General features: G+C 48.8%; 1 protein-coding gene across 4 annotated transcripts in view; it reads right to left on the bottom strand.

Moving 5' to 3' along the window:
* Window positions 1-398: 398 nt before the first annotated feature.
* The window catches only part of ITPR1 (inositol 1,4,5-trisphosphate receptor type 1), a 147,719-nt gene continuing 134,883 nt past the window's right edge, over window positions 399-13,234 (bottom strand). For all 4 annotated transcript variants that reach the window (XM_019620242.2, XM_019620243.2, XM_019620244.2 and 1 more), the window contains 2 exons: window positions 6,249-6,410; window positions 399-1,755 (listed from right to left, as the gene is read on the bottom strand). In XM_019620242.2, the coding sequence (XP_019475787.2) occupies window positions 1,669-1,755; window positions 6,249-6,410 (249 nt within the window). In that variant the 3' untranslated portion in view covers window positions 399-1,668. The remainder of the gene's footprint in view (window positions 1,756-6,248; window positions 6,411-13,234) is intronic.

The following is a 13,234-nucleotide window of genomic DNA, read 5'->3' as shown; positions in this document are numbered from 1 at the left end:
GCTGTATGCAGATTAAAGGTGATTAATTGTACCAGGTAGATCCAGCTGCAGCTGAATCAAATACACGGCCAGCAACGCTTCATGCACGGAGCTGGAGAAATCTTTAAAAAAGAAAAACAAGACAACAAGAACTCCAACACTTCAGCCTGAGGATGACAAGCCCAAAATATCAGCACTCCACATCTCAATTGCAGGACCTGGAGCACGTTTGCATGCGGCTGCAGAGGGCCCAGCTGGTGCTGTTGTTTCTAGACCTATCTGTGCCCCTGGAGCTGCAGAGGGATGAGCTCAGTCCTGCCCTGCAGGGCCCCCCCGCACCGCTTCCCCAATGCCCGTGTGTGTGACAGCACCACACGCAGCCCTCGGGGCGGGGGACAAACCACAGCAGCCTGTGAACATGTGGGATTTTGCATCATTTATTTAAATACCTATATTTATGCATTTACAAATTTTCATAGTTCTGTTTGTAGCTTTTTTTTTTTTTTTTGTAGACAGTATTGCAGAGAAGTCAGCTTTTGTAAAAGGAAGTCCATGTATAAAACGAAGCAATGGATTGCAGAAAACAAAAGGCTCCTCCTGCTTTCTAGAATCAGAAACCAAAGAAAGTGACCAAATGGAGGGAGAGAATGGGGTGGGACAAAACAACCTCAGAACAGTGGCTCTCTCATAAGCATTACATATGTCAGTGCTCAATCCTAACGGGATCACTTGGTGCAATGCCTGTCTGTGAAAAGCTCCGGCAGGCACAGAGGTCTCTCATGGAAAAACAAAAGGAAAAGGTCCTACAATGAGGAACACAAAGCCTGGACAGCCTCACGATGGGGTTATGTGTTGTGGCACAGAGTGCCTGCAGGAGACTGCGCCGACTCACCAGTAGTGCATACTCATCCCAAACTTCATTTTGCATAAAAAGTTCCCTTTAAGAAATCTCACCATTTAAAAAACCCGATATCTGAGCTCTCTTAGCCTCAGTACTCTGAAGAAATCACTTGAAAAAATACCTTCTCTTTTCCCCCTTTGGAAGCTTCAAAGTAAGGTTTCGTTTTAACTGATATCGATTTAACAGCTCATGGATTCCCAGTGTCATCCCTGGGAGGAAGAGGCAACAGATATGGCATTGCAAGATATTTACACACATGGTACAAAAATGTCCAAGGGTATGAAAAATCACCAGTAACACAATTTTGCAGCAGCCTCATTTACACCTGTAATTTTATACCATTTATTACATTGTACTAACACACCAGATTCAAAGATGTGCACTCCCTTTAGGACATTCAGGAGTTACAAATATATTGTGATTGCATAATTCATATTGCACAATTGTATAAAAACATAAATACTAGCTATTCTATTCTTTAAATACAAAATACATGTCACGTAGTCAAATATTCTTTTCAAGTGCAATTCAGGTGCTCTCTTTAGTCCTTCCAATAAAAAGGCAATTTTGATAGTTTTGGCACAAGTTTCACCTCCGGCATGTGCCAACAGTTCTAATTACAATACGTATGCCCCAAACTTTATATAGTAGCAGTCATATACATACAGTATAAAAACAGGGTATTTACAAGATGAACTAAACATACACGGGATGCAGCCTCAGTGTTGGATCTGGACTCGGTTAGCATTATTCACGTTGCTGCGAGAGGGAGAAGCGACCCTTCTGACTTATGCTGGTTGCTGTGGGTTCACATTCATGGGAGGAGGGTGTCCTAGGAGACCGATGCGCTGTTTCTGCTTCCTCTGTTCGGTCATCTGGAAAATTAAAAAGTTTGCTCATTAGGCCTGGCTGCTTCCTGTGTGTCAGCATGGAACGAGCCATCGTGGTCAGGGCTTCTTCTGAAAACCACTTCTACAAATAATGCTCTTCTGCCCCCTATGCCAAGTGCTAACAGATGGGAAAGGCAGCTCCAGGCCTCCGGAACTCCTCGGGGAAAGCCACGGCTCTGCTTGTGTGACCGAGCTCTGCTTGCAAGGAAACGGCCTTGAGAGCCTGGTGGCACACGAGTTTGTGCAGGAATCGGTGCAGGAATGAACACGGGTGGCTGCCTGCAGCTTCCCAATAGGAGCACCTGGTAACTTGGACAAGGGTAAGGCAGGAGGGGTGGAAAGAAAGGCTGAGCCTTCACATGAGGCTGGGGGTGCTGGACAGCTGCAGCTCGCATCAGGAGAGGGCAAACATCCCTCCTGACCCCCTAAAGGGGCACCTTGCCATCACAGAGTGATGTTGGAGCCACAGCCACCTGAAAACGGAGTTCCCTGCACCAACCGCCTCAAAGCAGCATGCCAGCACACAGCCGTGCCCTGCCTCGTGCACAAACATGTGGCTGCAACTGTGCCCCTGCCACAGAACCACTATGGCCCCATAAAGTCATCTCGTATTCAAGCACGAGAAACTACACGGAGCATTCTGCTTTATGGGAGCTAACCTTGTCCCTTAATTCAACATAAGCTCTGTGATAATGAGCCAGATCATGCTGTTTTTGCAACATCCACCTCCACAATCGTGCAGTTTTTTCAATTTTCAGTTATTTAATTGCAGATGTTGATCAACAGAATTGATTGTGGGAATCATCAATTGCACTATAAAGGAGACAGAATGTTCACACACCGCTCATCAGCAACACACACCTGAATGTATTTGCCTAAAAACACGCATTTAGAGGCCGTGGATCCTCCTTCCCTTGCAGTGGGGCACTCTGTGTGCCAGGAGCTGGAGCACAGCTAAGGTGGGGTCTGAAGCCCACCATGGGAACATGCATTGGTCAAACCCAGCCATGCTGTGCAGCTCCAGAAAGGCACTGGATGCTCCCTGCACACAGTGCTGTGGCCAGGCACCCAGACAGGCTGGGTGTGCAGTTACACCCAATTCTGCACCAGGGAAAGGACTGAAATACAATAGCACTCCTGAAACCATAATTAAACATTATTACAGCTGGTGCCTTGCTCAGTGTCTGACCAACGAGGAGGCAGAACTGTCATTTTTCTGTTACTTTTTAAGAAAAATTGCCACACTTTCACAAGGAGAGGTCACACCTCGCATTCTCTGTGACACACTTTTGGAAATGTACTTTCACAACAAGCTCATGGGGCTTCACAGGGAGACAGGCGTGGGTGCAGGGAAGGGAAGGCCTGTGCACAACACCAGACACACACACACACACTTCTCTGCTGCACCACCTGATGTTGTCTACCTGGACTTGTGTGAGGCCTTTGACATGGCCCTGCATCACATTCTTATCTCTGCCCAGAGAGGTTGTGGATATCCCATCCCTGGAGGCATTCAAGGCCAGGCTGGATGGGATCCTGGGCAGTCTGATATAGAGGTTGGCAACCCTGCCCACAACATGAGGTTTGGAACTAGATGATCTTTAAGGTCCCTTCCAATCTAAGCCACTCTATGGAATAGAAACAGAAAGAAAAAAGAGAAAAGTGCAACAAAACAAAACTAATTGATACTTTTCACATTCAGAGCCACATGGCTGCAAGGCAGAGCAGTTTGAGCCTCTATCACATTTACCTGGGAAGAGAATCTCTTGCAGAAGTTTGATGGCTGCAGTGACCTGACACCCAGCACAGTAGACAACAAACTACACTCGTTTTGTAGGGGAGCTGTCAGCCCCAGCGGTATGTGATTAAACACCAAAACCCAACCAAGGCTCCCAAAGTTCATCAGGGTCAAGTTGAGCTCTCAGATAATTGTGTGTAATTACGTAGATGCACTCTGCCTAGTTCCAAAGGTTGCTTGTGAGTTGGAGTTAAGTCCAGAAATGAGAGCAGTGCATGCACGAGATGCACAACCAGGGCACTGGTTCCTTGGGCACACTCAGAACACGCTGCTCACAGCGTGCCAGCCCTCACCTGCTTGGCTGTGACTGCTGGGGACAAGTCAGGTTTGGGGGACAGAGGTTAAGGGTCTCGGTGATGTCACGGCACTGTCTTGAAAGAAGCCAACATCTACTGCGGCTGCCTCATACCTACTGACATAGGAAGGCAGCATTGGAAAGGACTTCTGGATGATTACATCTAATCCCCTGCTGTTGCAGACAATTCTGTCGTAATCTTTTTGCACAGAATTAAAATGATCAAGATTTTAGTGGTTCTGCGTGCATTTCTCTTCTTTGTGAAAGCAGGCATGCTGGATTTCAGATTTTAACTACTGTCTCCAGAAACCTAACAAGCTTGAAAAGCAAATGAATGAGAGGTCTGCCCTCTTTAATTGCAATAAAATAAATACAAATAAAAGTTCCCTGAGCTGGTTCCTTTTCCTGGAGACAGTTCCTAATCAGGAGGAGGGACAAACTGGCTTTGTCACATAATTGGAACATCCTGCAACTTAAGCAGGGTGCTCTCAATAACGGTACTTAGGGGAATTCCTAAAAGCTATCACAACATTAATGAAGCTGGTTTCCTCTTTTGCTTTTACAGTCAAATAGCTCTTTAAAAGCTAAATCCTTCATTCTTATTTTCACAAAGAGTAAGAAGGGTTTTTCAGTGCTTGGGCAGCCAAGAGCTGCAAGCTTTAGAAATAAATGCGTTCCAATCCAAAGCTGGCTTCAGCCGATGGAAAGACTCCTGTTGTCTGCAGACCACTTTGAGTCAGACCCTTCAACAGGAAGACGTAAGACACATGTTTCAAGATAATTGTTTCCAGGCAAAAGAGCAAAAACGTTACCCAGCAAGTATTAAAGCTCAGACAAAAGAGCAACTGCCTCCATCCTCTGTCCTCAAAACCAACTGGAGCGAGGGGATCCATGGCACAGCGTCTGAAAACTAATTACAGCCAAGAGCAGAAAGACTTTCTGCTCTCAACCTGACACTAATCCCTCCCTGTGCTCTGCAGGGTGCTGGGGAGAAGGGCCCAGCTCCATCAGAAAGCAGAGCATGGTTGAAGTCAGTGCCAGGATCGCAGTCAGCGCCATCTCCCAAAGACCATCTTCATAAAGATAACTTGCTTACACAGAGATTGGGTCGAAGCAGAGAAGAGATAGGAAGCAGGCATCAGATTAGTATTGAAGAGAGTTCTGCCAACTATCCTGCAGTAGGCAGATCAAGTCTGAAAAGGCAACGATCCAAATCTGTTGACCATTTCTGCCCTGCACAATTCCACCCACTGCCCTGGGATACAATTGTGTGCAAGCCTGCAATTCATTTCATCCACTGCAGCTATCTATGTACGCTTAGTGAGCAGAACCATCTGGCTCAGGTTATTAATCCATAACGATAAGCAGTCACTTTGCTGCCACAGACAGCTTCCACCAGGGCAGGCAGAAACAGTTTTGCCTTTTACTTCCACTTGGGTTGTAATCCATGCAGCCATCACGAAGGAAAGCATCGCTGTCAATGAAGCATCGTGTACAAAGAGTAATAACTGACAGTGCAGTTCAGTTCATTCACAACTGGTAAGTCTCTGATCAGCTGTTACTTCACCTTCACATTATCTTAAATAATCCTCTGTGAACCTCTCCCAGAAAGAATAATGTTTACCCAAATACACCTTCCAACATTGAAACTATTGATCTTAGTTACACATGGGAAGGAGTTGGCCAAAACTAAAAGCAAAGTCTCCAAGCTCTCATTGCACCGACAACTGCTGCACTGAAATACTCCTCTAAGGTCTGTGCAACGTTTGTGTGTTGAGCAGAATCGGCGCATGCTGCAATGCAAAATAACACTGCAGGCAGTCTGTGCTGCAGATTAAAGCATGACAGTAGCAAACTTTTATCTGCACAAGCAGCACAGCTCTAACATGAAGGAGACCACTGCACGCTAACTGCTCAGGCTCTTCTCCAGTTTCTCAGTGGGTTTTGAGGTCCGTGCAGCAGTGCTGCACTTCACTAACTATCACATCCTCTGACTCGCAGGATTGCACTGAGGTCTTGAGGGTGAAAGCTGTATTAACAAGAGAACTGTAAACAAAGATACAGACACGGGCCCTGTGCACCAGCAAAGGCTGACTGACATCAACGTCAGCTTTGATTTTTCAGTGCAAGTTTTTCCTTTTGGGAGGTGTCACCCATTTAGTTTGCGCAGCACTGACAGGCAGGTCAGCTACAGTGCTGGGCTTTGGGAGGGCGGTTTTTTTTGTTCAGTGCTTTCCTAAGCACAAATTACTTTAGAAAAACTCTGCACAGGGTTCACAGAGTCCACGGAGCTGTAAAAACCCACTTGGTGGAACAGGCTTGTAGGAGCTGAGCTGCCCGTGGGCGTGCGACCGCAGGCTGGCTGCCAGCTCTGCTCGCCCTTACCTGGTCCTTCAGCTCTGACAGCTGCCCAGAGAGGTTGGTCACCAGCTTCATGGTGGACTCCAGCTTCTCCTGCAGGTTCCTCAGCTCGTTCTGCTCTCCCTCTGAGTCGCTGCTGACGAGGGACATAGCTCGCATCCGGGGGAACCAGTCCAGGTTTCGCTCCTGAGAACCAAGGACAAGTTCATAATTAGCTCTCACCACATGAAAACCTGCACCCCAGCGGCTCAGTGCAGACATATCTTTAATGCCACACTGGGACATTCCTCAGATACATAAGCTCTGCAGCATTTTCATTTCCGTCTTACTGGAAAGTCTGTAAAATCACCCACTGGAGGCAACAAGGCACTTCAGATGCAACTACTGAAAATTAAGGCTGCTTCTTGTTGGCTTTTCCTTTCCAGCAGCTCATCCTCCCCAGCCATTTCTTTCTCAGCACAACACACAAGCACCGGACCATGAAGCAGACTCCATTTAGTGCCTGCACACACATCCTTCCATGTGAGAAATCCACAGCCTTCGTGCACTTCTTCAACCAGCCTTTGTTGCAGACTTTCTGCTGATGAAGTTAGAGTTTGGTTTTTGATCGATCAAAGTTTGGCTGTGCCTTGTACTGAAAGAAAACGTGCTCTATCTGAAGTTGAAAATTTACAGTTGAAATACTTTCTTTTAAAAGAAAACTAAAAAAAATCCCTATTATGATCAGCTGTTTCAGTCTAAAACATGGGACCGTTGACCATCAAGCCTTCCTTCAGGCCTGCAGCTCTCTGGTAGTCCAGGTTTAAGTTACAGCCAGGAACTCAGCGGAGGCATGAGGTTTTACTAACGTGTACACAGAGGCTCACAAGTACACTCACGTACACACCCGTGACGTTAAAAATAAAAGCAGGAACGGAATAGAAAGCCACAAGAGAGGAGGAGGGGTGCATCTTGACACCCTGAGTTTTAACACTGGTTTGCTGTCTAGTCCGGCTCTCCTCCCACGCTGGAGATGCTCTCTGGAATGGACGTTCAGGGAGCGCAGGGTGAGGGGATTTGTGCGCTCTCACTGCTGACCCTGGGGCAGCTGGTAGTGCTTTCCATGGACAGATGGACCGGTAGCAGCCCCTGGGATCAGCAGCATCCCAAACCAGAGCTCTGTCAGCCACGCTGGCTAACTGCAGCCAAACTTCACCACTTCCACAGACCAGGCATTATGGACTTTTTCAAAACCGTGGCTTAGTCTTATGGCACTGCAAACTTGCTTTGGATTTCTGCCGTTATCCCCTGCCTAAACCTCTGAATCAACCTCTCCCCCATCTCCTTGTCCCCCTCCCTCCACTCTCAGCCTTTTCCAGGAACATCCACGCTGCTTAAATCAAGGCTGTGCACCTCTACAGAGAGGCACAGTCACGGCCTTTCTGCAATTCAGATCTCTTGCCAAGAATCATCATCTTAAATTAGTTGCTTCTGATCTGCTCGGAGTTTACTACTGCAGAGATTAAAAGGCATAAATGAGGCCCTTTCCCATGCAGTGCAATGCAGGATTCCCACGTGATGCAGAACTGCCAGAACGGCTTTTCTCCTGATCCCTGTTTACAGGGCAGATGGTTTCTGCTAATAAAAGAAAAATATATATATACAGAAAATATGCCTTTATCATGACAAGTGCCAAAATATTTTGGACTTCAGGGAAAGACAGTTCCACAACTAAGATTTAAGAGCAGCAATGAGCAAACAGTTTCCTGCATTCTTCCAGCAGCATAAAGCACTGAGGAGGGACAAGCTGGCACACACGTTGCTTGTGCTCCAGACCAGCTCCTCTGACACAAAGTAATTCCCCTCCCTGCCCAGGGAACATCAACTAGAACAACTGTAGTTCCCCTCACTGCTGTCCTCGATGCTGAGAGTTTTCAAGGATGGAGCAAATGAGACTACAGTGCAATTTACATTCACTGGTCTGCCTGGGTGCCCAGCTCCACATCCCAAAGCTCCCAGGCTCACACAAGAGCAGAGCCCTGCAGCTCCTGCCCACTCCTCGCTCACTGGGGGAATATTTGGCGTTGACTCACTCCCCATCAAGTGAGCTTTCCATGCCCAGAGCACTCCCAGGAGCTCATCTGTCTGTTCTGCTCATGAAACACGATGGGAGTAGGACCTGGGGACAGCAGGTTTTCCTTACTTGCAGTGTTTTATTAACAAGTCTCCCACAACCTCTTCCAACATCAGTCTGCAACACAAGCAAACATTAGAGCTGCTGCAGGGCTGCACCTCGATCACTGCAGGAAGGGCAGGGCAGGTGGCTGGTGGTCTCAGAGAGCTGTGAAATCAACCTAGCAAGACCTACAGCACAGCCAGCTCCTGCAGGGCTCTCAGGGTTTCGCATTTACTGGCTTTCTGAAAGCCCCTGCTCTTCACATCACCAAGGACGGGAAATCCTGGCTTTCACTTGAAAAAGCAACGAAGTGCCTCTCTAATTCTCATGGCTATGGTGAATGATGAAAACAAAAATGATTCCGTGAACTCCTCAAGCTGACAAAGATGATGGTTTCTCTTTGCCCTCTGAGTGGCACGGGTAGGGTTCACACCTGAGCCCAGACTCGGCACTGCTGCTACTTCTGCTCTGTGCAAAGGGCCTGGTGTGAGCGTCCAGGGTTTCCTGTACACATACAGGGAAAGGGCTGAGGTAAATGCCTATGCATCACTCCAGCAGTGTTGCTGGGCTGGACACAGCCCTCATTCCTGTTCCTGTTTTGTGCCACTTGTAGGTGCTGCACAAACCCCAAGTGCACCTAAAAAACATTCAGCTGCTGCCTGACAAGAAGCACAGGGATGTCCACCCACAGAGCTGGGCAGGTGTGCCATAGGGAGGCACTGCTCCCGCTCTTCCTCCTCCCCATGCACACAGCCCCACATCTCTTCACGCTGCCTTCATGGGAAACCTTCAGCCCATTCCTAGAGCCTGCCCCAGCACTGCAGAAAGGAGCTCGGAGCCTAGATGTAAGCAGCTTGCTTACACACAGTGTTCCGTCCGAACAAACGCTTGCACTCCGGCCGTTGAGGGGGTCCTGTCAAATGAATAAATAACGATGCCTTGGGCAGAGCTGGTGGGAATGGAAAGAAGCAGGAATGTGGAAAGGTCACTGCCGGGAGCCCGCGGGGCGCTGTGCAGCAGCCAGCCCGGCTCCCGGCCCCACGCCTCCGGCAGTGCTCGGCACGATTCAGGGCTGAATAAAAGATTTATATCTCAATGATCTAGTTTCTGCTGAACTTTAACTCAACAGCAGGGTGCCTTTAAAGATGCAGCCTGACATCTTTTATTTGAGGTTTGGTAGCTTTTTTTGTTTTGCTAAAGGCACCGAGCGAGCCACGAAGCGCGAGCCTCCTCCTTGATCCCTTTTTCCTGCCTGTCGGTCGCACGCCGCCCGGCTGCTGGCATCCCGCATACCGATGCAGTTATGCACTGTCTGCTGTGGTCCTCATACAAGCCGAGGCACCGCGATCCTGGTGTGCACTCAGCTCCCTCTTCCCGTCACAGTCGCAGCTTCCTCTGTTTGAACAGACGAGCTGACTGCAAGCCACTGACGGAAGCTGGCTAACCACAAGGGCTGGGTTTCGGGTTAGCTCTTTTCTAGGTAAAGTTGGAAAAGTCCCTCTTGTAAAGCAAATATCGTTAAATCTCAGACATGGGGGCGACGCTGACCAGCCTCTTAAAACGTCCACAGTTGGAAATTTAAATAAAAGAGGAAGCTGCGTTGCATGATGCAGATGCAATTCATTCTGAGAAATGCCTGCTCTTCCCTGCTTCTGCCGAAGAGTTTATTCTAAGAAGGGTTTCTGAGGCAACCTCCACACGGAACGTGCCAGGAGATGCATTAGCTCTGCTCCTGTGCTGGAGGTGACTGCGCTCGGCCTCGCTGCGGCCCCAAGGAAGTCGACGCTATTCTGGGCCTGCGCTCCGGCAGCAGCGCTGCGCCTCTTATTTATAGGGTGCTGAAAGGCTGATTCAATGCTCGTCAAAATATAAATTCCGATAGCCTGCCCTCTGAAGAGCGCCTGGCAGGGCACTGCTTACTCAGGGAAAGCGACAGCAGCGAATTTCTACTTGTCACATGTCATTAGAAGTCATGCAATTAATAAACAGCTTTCTGGAGTGCTTCGAAACTGAGAAGCTTTGTGCTTTTTTTTCTGTTGTTGTTGTTGTTGTTTGTGGCAAGATGAAACCCCTCTTGGTTCTTTCTTGTGCTTCCTGGAAAAAGCCCCACACCAGGTTCTCTCTTCTGCAAAGGGCCGACCATCACTTCTTCCACAACAAAGCGCGCTTCTCACCTCTCTGCATTGCCTCCCCCCTCTGCGCTAAAAATATTTTTGAGTTCCACCCATGTCTTTAAATTTGTGGTTAATGATATAAAAAATATTTCTCCTTTTTTAACATTTAATTTAAATGCAGAAGGAGCTTCTACAGAGTTGCAGAGCAAGGCAGTAGCAGGAGGTCTGGAAGGCGGACGCCGTTTCCAAAGGTGGAAGAAGGTCGCATCTGTGGGAAATGATCCCACCGTGTATCCCAGGAACAGCTCTGCCCAATGACTCACTGCAACAGAACGCTTTGTTTATCAGAAGTGAGGTGAGCTCTCCCAGTGCCACCAAGCAGAACGTGACTGCGATGTGCAGCCCCGGTGGAAGCTCTGCAGGACATCTCCCAGGCTGGGCAGTGCCACCTCTTCCCAGCAGCTCACCGCTGGTTGTTTGGATCTAGCTGTTAAGTGAAGTAGGACGTATTACATCACGATCAGCCAGGCAGGACAGAACAATTAAACACGCAAAGACTGAGCAAACAGCTGCTGGCGGCAGTGATGGCCCACCTACTCTTGCTCAACACGCCTGCTAAGAGCCCGCGCAGCCTCCGCAGCGCCTGCAGCATGGGGTCAAGGCCTCAGCGACACTTCTGGGCTGGAGCAGTGGCAGCGGTGGCTCAGGAGGCGGCCAGCTGCTCAGCAACAACTCAGGGGAACGGTCACTGCCCCGTGACAGCCTGCAGGCATGGCCATCTCAGCACATGCAGCTCCTCGGGGCTGTCGGTGCTTCTCCCCCTCCCTCTGTCCCGGCGGGGCTCCAGCAGCAAGGACATGGCAGCACTGTGTGCTGTGTACCTGCAAGCGCTGGGATCCAGCCCTGTTTGAACACATTATGCAAACAAACCATTACACGGAACTGCTCAGAGGTATGTACTGCTGTTTTCGCCCACCCAGGCCCTTTTTCTGGCACACGGAGTCTCACAGGACCCAGGCAAAGCCTGGCAGGCCTGCAGGGACACGGGGCTGGCACTCCCGCTGTGTGCTGGGGGCACGAGGCTGTGACATGAAGAGGACGCTGAGGGCAAGGGGAAGGAAGGGAAAAAAAAAGCCACAACAGGAACAAAGTTTTGCTGGGCACTGTTACAGAGCAGCAAGGCAGCCAGCCCTCCCCATGTCGTGCCGAATGGGCGAGAAGAGAAGGAGGACAACCGTTTTCCCATGGCTTCAGACATGTCACACATTTAATTGCAAAGACCAGCTCCTTCCACTTACCACCCTCTGCACTTTTATGCTCTTTGCAGGCGCAGATCTGCTGCAGGGCACGGCCCTGCCCCGGTCACTTATCAGGGAGAACCAAGGCCATGGCCACGTCAGGTGGAGGCCACTAGCAGAAGCCATTGCTGCTGTACACACAGGTCACACCACCTCACCAGGGACCAGCACGCTTCTGGCCTGCACCTTGCCTCATGCCGAGGGTGGGACGAGGAGCTCAGCTATCAAAACCAAAGCTGCAGACCGTGCCTATGACGCAGTGTTTCCAGCAGCCAAGGGCCTTCTGCCAAGTGCACCTCCTGGCTCTCCTCTGCCCCTGCTATTATTTGCTATTTAACTCTGTAATTATATTAGCTAACCCTGGTATGGTATCTCAAGACACAGCTTGTTTGGAAGGGAAGGTACCACCAAATTAAGCCCTGACCTCTTTTGGTCTGGCTCTCTGGCTTGCAGTCAGTGCCCATTTCTGCTGGGAGCTCAGAAGCCATGGGCTCCTCATCTGCAACCAAACAGCTGCACACAGGTGATTTGTATGGGCTGCTCTCTCCTGTGCCACAGCCCAGCACAGACAAGGCTTTCTTTTCTATTTGGTTTTGTCCTGAAGTAGAGGATTTCCAGGCACAAATTACACATGAATGTAACTAAGTTCTTGCACTTTCTCAGACTAATTCCAGCTATCAAGTCACCAATCACCAGCACCGAAACCAGAGAGCTCCTTTCCAAATGCTCGGCTACTTGCTACGGGCGCTTCAATTCAAACCCAGCCTTGGCCACCTCCAGCTGAACTTCTTCAGTGCAGAGCCTGGGGACAGCAACCCCTCAGAGCCATTGTGACATGAGCCTCGTGCACGTCATGAGTCACTCCTGTGTGTTTCAGAGCACAACAACCATGGCTGGGTGCTTCGATCCTTCAAATCAACTTGAGCTTGCACTTCTACGAGAATGTAATTCTTAATCTCGAGACTGCTGAAACCTTGCCTTCGTTTAGTAGGAGCTAATTCTTGGCAGAAATTGCAGGCTACCCTGGATACTCAATCATAAGAAACACTTTCCAACTATGGTGTGGCACTAAGCTCAAGGCAAAAGAAAACGTCCAGTGCTATCTGCAAATGCCCAGTTTTGTACACAGAGGTTAGCTTGGGCACAAAAGGAAATCCTTAGTCTTCATATCTATTCCAAATTCATTTAAGGCTATCTGCACCATCATTTCTATTTATAAATCGTTCGTTTTCAAATGACAACACAATCCAATTTATAGTTCAGGGCTTGGCGCTCTGGATCAGGACATGTGAGCTTGGGCAATCCCTTACACCTCTCTGCCACGGTGTTGCAATAGAGGTTAATGACTTGTATCCTTGGCATTACACTAGATTAAGGTTTCTGGAAATTCCAAGGGCTATTAGGAAGTTTTTTGTTACAAACTTTTCCAAGTTCTTTTTTTTT

The sequence above is a fragment of the Meleagris gallopavo genome, chromosome 14 (assembly GCF_000146605.3).
Source record: "Meleagris gallopavo isolate NT-WF06-2002-E0010 breed Aviagen turkey brand Nicholas breeding stock chromosome 14, Turkey_5.1, whole genome shotgun sequence".
Lineage (NCBI taxonomy): Eukaryota > Metazoa > Chordata > Aves > Galliformes > Phasianidae > Meleagris > Meleagris gallopavo.
Note: the sequence above shows the minus strand (reverse complement) of the source record. Positions and strands in the feature narration are given on the sequence as shown.